This window comes from Medicago truncatula, chromosome 4 (assembly GCF_003473485.1).
Source record: "Medicago truncatula cultivar Jemalong A17 chromosome 4, MtrunA17r5.0-ANR, whole genome shotgun sequence".
In the NCBI taxonomy this organism is placed as follows: Eukaryota; Viridiplantae; Streptophyta; class Magnoliopsida; order Fabales; family Fabaceae; genus Medicago; species Medicago truncatula.
Genome location: NC_053045.1, coordinates 26,570,697 through 26,577,948, shown reverse-complemented (window position 1 = coordinate 26,577,948; position 7,252 = coordinate 26,570,697). Strand labels below are relative to the sequence as shown.

The 7,252-nt window shown below is 32.8% G+C and overlaps 1 protein-coding gene across 1 annotated transcript; it reads left to right on the top strand.

Annotated features, from left to right (window-relative positions):
* The first annotated feature begins 321 nt into the window (after positions 1 to 321).
* LOC25492214 (DEAD-box ATP-dependent RNA helicase 42) lies at positions 322 to 6,175 on the top strand. The gene is made up of 10 exons (XM_013600295.3): positions 322 to 486; positions 1,091 to 1,216; positions 1,291 to 1,425; positions 1,751 to 1,885; positions 2,026 to 2,157; positions 2,252 to 2,344; positions 2,428 to 2,559; positions 3,035 to 3,132; positions 4,756 to 4,966; positions 5,679 to 6,175. The coding sequence occupies exons 2-10, from the start codon at positions 1,105 to 1,107 to the stop codon at positions 5,762 to 5,764; spliced, it is 1,134 nt and encodes a 377-aa protein (XP_013455749.1). The 5' UTR covers positions 322 to 486; positions 1,091 to 1,104; the 3' UTR covers positions 5,765 to 6,175.
* Positions 6,176 to 7,252: the final 1,077 nt, after the last annotated feature.

Sequence of the window (7,252 nt, the reverse complement as noted above, 5' to 3'; positions counted from 1 at the left end):
GGAATAAGCGTGAAAAACAAATTTTACAAAGGCTTAAATATGTAAATCGTCCCTGTAATTTGGCGTGTTTTTGGTTTTCGTCCCTGTATTTTTTTTTTATGAATGAGTTTGCCACGTCAGCATCGTCTGCCACGTCAGGCACTACCACGTCATCCTCCGTTTGCCACATGTGCGTTTTTGTAACGGAAGTTGACGGGAGGGACGAAAATCAAAAAGTTATTAACTTACGGAGGTTGTTTTAGAATAAAAAAAGATACAGGGACGAAAACCAAAAACACGGCAAATTACATGGACGATTTAAATATTTAAGCCTTTTACAAAACAAGGGAAAACTGGATTGTATATAATCCAAACAAACCAAAGCCACCATCTCTTTTTCCCTTGTCTCAAAAACAAGTTGCAGTTCCACTCAAACTCGCAATCTGATCGCTAATAGCACCTCCCTTCGAGATTCCGCGATTGACACCATTCAACTACACTCTGAGGGTATTTTTTTTCTTTTTCTTTTTAATTTTTAAGTTTTTTTTATATTTTTTTTATTTTGCTTTCTGTATTTCTTTACTCTTTGTTTGTTTTAATTAATTTTCATTATAATGTGATGCTTTGTAACATGAATTTATTTCATTCTGTGTAGTTGGTTCATAATTTATGGATTAAAAACAATAATTTGCGTGTATTACATAGCTTTGGCCGTTTAAGCTGGCTTATTTGAGCTTATTCGTGGATAGTTTGAGTGTGTGTTTGGTTCTGCAGTGACAAAAATTGATTCTTAATAACCGTGAGTTGAATTTAAAGTGGTTTATATTTGGATAAGTTCGAGTAAAAGTGAATTTAACAATAACTTTGAATGTTAAAATCAATTATAGAATCAAAAGGTTCAAATTATAGCTTCAAGTTAGAATCAATTCTGGAGGTAAAATCAATTTTACTTGAGAGAAATCAAACTTGTCTAAATTGATTCGACATCTCTAGAAATACCTTATGCATAAGTACTTATATGATAAATGTTCGTGCTGTAAGCGCTTAACTAAACTTTTTATCCAAACAAAGCTTATTTATATGTGTGTATTGTGTTTATGTTGATTCACAGGTTGAATTTTTGTCATGGCGAAAGTAAGTAAGGGAAAAAAAGTTATACGAATTGGGGAAAAGAAGAAAAAGAGTAACATGGAACAAAATGCTGATGTTGAGACACATGTTACAGTGAACAATGATGGTATATAAATATGTTATGCTTTTGTATGGCTCACACTTTGTTGAATTTTCATTGAAATAAATTTGTTGTATCAGTGGATAATGGAATGCAGCTTATAAAGGGGAAAAAGGCGAAAGTTATTACTATCCGAGAAAGGAAGAACAAGGACAAAAATCTAGTTGGAAGAGAAAAACCAGAAGTTGTTGACGTAGTTGTAGAAGAGAAAAATGGTGAGTTAATGATTGTGGTGTGCCTTCTATCAGTTTTTGCTATTTGTCATGAAATTATTATTCACAATATCACGAAGTCGGAAACTGCCAAGTAGTCGGCCCGCATAACCATTCACACGATGCGTGAGTTGAAACGCCAAACCAATTGCATTAAGGCATCCGACTTTTGTGAGTTCTGTGGTAACAATGTTTCGTGACATTTAGTATTTTTCGGCTTGTATATTGTGAACAAGATATTTTACTAACTATAAGTATATAAATGTGTTATGTTTCTGTACTGCTTGCACTATGTTTGAATTATCCTAAAATAAATTGGTTGTTTCAGTGGATCATGGAATGCAGGTTACAGAGGGAAAAAAGGTGAAAGTTTCAACTGGCCGAAAAAGGAAAAACAAGGACAAAAATCTAGTTGGAAGAGAAAAACCAGAAACGGTTGAAGTTGATTTAGAAGAGCAAAATGGTGAGTTGATGACAGTGGCGTGGATTCTCTACTGTGATTGTGAACAAGATATTTTACTGTCTATAAGTGTATAAATGTGTTATGTTTTTGTACTGGTCGCACTTTGTTGAACTTTCTCTGAAATAAATCGGTTGTTTCAGTGGATCCTGAAATGGAGATTATAAAGGGAAGAAAGGTGAAAGCTACTACTAGTCGAAAAAGGAAGAACAAGGACAAAAATCTAGTTGGAAGACAAACACCAGAAGATGAAGTTGATTTCGAAGAGAAAAATGGTGAGTTGATGGTTATGGCGTGACTTCTATTCTGTGAACAAAATATTTTGAACTACTCTTTGTTGATCTTACCTTTTTTCCTCAATGATTTCAGATGGAGTAGTGGAACATAGTGATTCTAAAGAAGAGGAAGTCAAAGACTCCAAGAAGCATAGAGATTCTAATGTTGAAGCAGCTATCAAACCCTGTAATAAACTGCACTTTCTGGTTGATTCCATTGTCGTATTGTGAAACATCATTTTCCTCATAGAGTTTTTCTTTGTTTTGTAGGTAAGTCAAAGCAAGCCAAGAAGAAAAGAAGAAAGGAAGTTATAAAATCACCAGAAAAGAGAGAACAAAATCATCAGGATGACATTCATATTATTTCCTCTGGAGATGATGACTGCTCACATGGAATTAAAAGTATGAATTCCTCTTTTTCTTCGCAGAATTACTTTATATTTGCTTAAAATTACAATTAACGTGCACAAATTTAATGATATGAACATATATTTTTGTAATGTCAGCATAGTTACATATTGTGAGGTTATTTTTACATGAACGATGGAACAAATTACAATAGTAGTTGCCATACATATACATAAAGTAATGGATAAACATTTTAACATTCTTTATGTTAACTATCATGTGCATATGTCTTTCATCCTTTGCCAACATTCCACCCTACCACCTAAGAGTGAGCATGTTGTTTACCATTATTCTTTCCACCTGTTGACTATTGGATTGTGGTGCACCCATGTACTTTGTGCATACTTGTATGCTATTGTATATTTAATATTTATTGTTATACATGGTATAGTTTCTGCAAATTTGTATGCTATTGTCTATTTATTATCATAATTATATAGTTTTTGACTTGGGAATACTCAAACTACAGAGTGGATCATGGAATACCATCAAAATAGACCAGGGTTGGAGGTGTTGCAAAATCAAATTGAAGACTTTTTAACTACTTACGAAGAAAAATTGGAAGAGGTAAACATTTTGAACAACTTTCTTAAAGCAAAACAGAAGCTGGATGTTCTTGTCAGATATTGTCTCAAAATTTTGCTACTTTATGCAGATTTCTTCCTAATTATAGTCAGATAACCCTCTTATCAGTGGGGATAATAATCATGCCATGAATTTTATTATACAGCGAAATTAAATTGATGTTGAAAATATTTTATTTAGAGTTATTTTTTGTAGACTGACTTGTTCTATGGCCTTGGAAAATAACTTGTAAAAGTCATTTTCATTCATCTGGGCTTTAACATATGAATACAAGTTATAGTTGTATAAGGTTTATTGCTGCTTTGTCTTGTGTGCTTAGCACTTGATGCTGTCTGCTTTTGACAGAGCTTTTCTGTTTATGGGGTATGGTAGTTGGTGCTAAATAAGGTGTTAGGATGTGGAGGATAGTTCAATTTGTATTCATAGAGTATCTTGATGAATTGATATATATATATATATATATATATATATATATATATATATATATATATATATATATATATATATATTATATCTCACAGCTGTAAAGCCATAGACACAGTATCCAGCGTGCATATCATTTGAATATTGTTTTTCCTTATGTGCTTTTTGAGTTGAGGTTGATTTCTTTGGCCTAGGCAGCATAGAAAGTGTATTTCTCTAGACATATCATGTATACTTGTCATGACTAGAATATAACTCATCAAGAAAGAGAGTAATTGATAGAAATACGGTTTTTATGAGTAAGAATAAGGAATCTATCCCTTGATTACAGAACAGTAATGCAGAATCATTGAGGGTCTGCAGCCTCCTTACCCAACATGCCTTGTTTCTTCTAACTTTCTGAGCTCAACTAATCTAGCTAAGAAATCCCGAGTCCTGACCAATAGTTCTGATGGATACCAATCAATAGTCCCCCGAAACGTTCTTCTATTTGCTGAAAACATTCCACAACGATAGATATGGTTCCAATCTTGATACATGATTACCAAGATACAGATGAGAGCCAATAATGGCCTCTGGTGGGTTCCACAGACCTTCAATGCTCACGAGTCAAAACGATAGATAGCTGAATAGTTTTAGAAGTGACATCTATTTTGCCATTATTGTCTCTAAAGAAATCTATATATTTGTCTGTATTTTTCTTTTGGTCATTGCTACAGCAACTATGGCACATGTTTCAGCAAGTGGAAGAGTGAATTCATAAGTAACTTGGAATGCAAATGTAAATTACTTCCCACGAGAACCTTGACCATGACAACTGAAATGACATATCCAAAATGGTTACCTAATGAGACACGGAACAAACATAAAGCTTAACCACCCAATAGAGACCTATTCCTCCTTCAAGCTTCACTTCTCATATTCCCTCAAAGTTCTAACACCTTTCTCTTCCTTAAGTTGGGTTTGTCCTTTCAAAATTAATTTTCTTCAGCATCCTAGCAGGACGAAAGGCCTAGTACTCTTCCACGGCAACGCCCATTATAATCTCTCATCTCACACCCCAAACTAACTCACTTTGCCATACTCAAGTGTGTAATGTTCAATATTCAATTTACAGCTATGAATGATCTCGTATTTGTTACTTATTTTGGTTTCCATGCAATTATTTTTTGGTCAATGCAGGAAAGAAAAGCAAAAGAAGCCCTTGCTGCAGAAGGGGGATGGACGGTGGTTCAACACCACAAGGGTAGGAAGAAAACTACTGACTCTGAAAGTGGGATTGCTGTGGGCTCGGTTGCTCAAGCTGCTCTAGAGAATAAATTGGCCAAAAAGAAAAATAAAGAAGTTGGTCAAGATTTCTACCGCTTTCAAAAAAGAGAAGCTCAGAGAAATGGTATGACTTGTTTTTCATAATATTCTGCCATATTTTATATCCTACATATAGTGAATGGTTAAATTTAAACCAACTGGTTTAAATAAAGGAAAATCATAAAGATGTTAATTGGGGGGGGGGGGGGGGGGCGTTCCATCTAAATTTGCACCAACATGGAGCAGATCTTATAGCTGATGTTATTTGTGTTTCTTTTAGTTTATGAAAATAGTAGGGTTATTAGTGTTGTTTTAGTCATATACTACAAGTGGTAGACCTAATAGTATAAAAGGTTCATTAGCCCTATTTGTGATATATCTCGCTTCCCTAATATATCTTTGTTTCTATGATTCAAAACGCTTCTGCCATTAAATTAAGATTCTATGCACAAAAAAACTAGCAGTAATGTTTATGGATGTTCATGAAATGATCGCTGTCTTGTTCGGTGGATCACCTTAAAAATTATATGATTTTATGCGAGGTTCATTCATACTTTTATGTGCTCTCTTAAACTAGTACTCCCTCCGTTTCTAAATCTAAGCAAAATTCACTTTTTAGGTTCATTCATTTAATGATGTATGTGGTTCATAATATGGATCACATACATCATTAAATGAATGAACCTAAAAAGTCAATTTTGCTTATATTTAAAAACGGAGGGAGTACATGGTAACATTCAAAGTTGTTTTTTCGATGATCAAACTGAGATAAACCACCATTAATGTTTTGCTTGCAGAGCTAATGGAATTGCAGAGCAAATTTGAGGAGGATAAAAAACGTCTGCAGCAGTTGAGAGCTGCTAGGAAATTCAGACCTTATTAAATGATCTTGATGTTATAGCAGCCAAGATTCATGGTTCTTGTCTTAGGGGAGCAGATTTTATTTATGGAAGTACTGAAGTTGAACTATCCCTTAGTCCTGACTCCTGACAAATTTTGTTCATTTACCATTCCAATTTTGTCAAAAATATTTGTAAATGTAAGGAAGTAGTTATTTTAGTTCGAGTTATATGATTTTTTCTAGGTTGGCGACAATGCGTGTTCCTTATGCCTGTCAAAATTATTTGTATGCTTCAAGAAATAGTATCATGAAAGGGTGGTTTCTATCATGGACCACCAATTTAGGTGTTCCATGAAACACCATGAATTTTGGTCCTTAAATTTATCTCATTTTCACTATCAAGGCATTCTTCTATGATCACATGACGAAATGAACAATGTTTTTCTTTATCAATTTCTTTTTTATCATTAGAAATAATCTCGTGTGTCCAAACACTATTCATTTCATCTTTACCTCTCTCAACTCTCTCAATATCATTTGCTTCTTTCTTTTCATGCCTTTTCTATGGAGTACTATTCAATCCCTTGGAACAGTCTTTTCCCAATGAAAAATCCCAAGCCATAAAACACACAAGCAATAAGAATTTCCAAGCCCCACATCTAGATTCAATCCCCTAAAAAAAATCTAGATTGAAGATAAAGGTAATTTTCCAACAAAATTAGTCAAAATCTGATAAGTAACGGATAAGGATCTTATCCTTTTTTGAACACAGGAAAATATCTTATCCTAAATCAAACAAATTTGGAATAAATCAAGCACATAGTTTATAGTTAGGTATTTGATGATTATTACAAGTAGGAAAAGTTCTATTTCTTAAGATTAAAGTGACAATGAAATTAAAACAAAAAAAAGAAAAAAAAAACTGTAATACTAAGAAGATACTAGAGACTTGACGCCAGCATGCAATCACAACTAGAAGAATCTTATTTCATGACGCCAACTTTCAGCTTATGATAGAGGAATTAATTATATAATAAAGAAACCAATAGAAAATTTCAATTATATTATTATTTTTTCCCCTGCCTTATTTGAACAATATAGTCTTGACATACAAGATTGAGCTTATGCAAGCTGGCCATTATACTTTTATTTTACAAAAGTATACATCATCATGAAGATTCATGAATATTATTATGTTTGAGTCTTTTTTTTTATATAAAAATACTATTGATGATTCACAGGACAACAATGAATTTAGCAGAAGATGTTAATCTCTAAAAAATATAGAATTTAAATTTGAATTTTTCAATTAAAGACGTGTCTCCATTAAGATAAATATCTTAAATAAGATTTTTTTTCCTCAAGTAATATAGTAGTTGGCTCACATATTTTTAAATATGAAGTAAGAAATCTGGAGTTCGAACTTTGACCCAATTTTACTTTCATATTTATTATGTACTTACTTTTACATGTATTTTTCTAAATAGAAACAACTTTATATTCAATGTATATTTAACTATAATCAATTTT

Coding starts and splice junctions, on each gene's coding strand:
- LOC25492214 (XM_013600295.3), top strand. CDS start 1,105: ATGGCGAAAGTAAGTAAGGGAAAAAAAGTTATACGAATTGGGGAAAAG. Junction 1,426..1,750: donor AGTTGTAGAAGAGAAAAATG/GTGAGTTAATGA, acceptor TGGTTGTTTCAG/TGGATCATGGAATGCAGGTT. Junction 4,967..5,678: donor AAGAGAAGCTCAGAGAAATG/GTATGACTTGTT, acceptor TTTTGCTTGCAG/AGCTAATGGAATTGCAGAGC.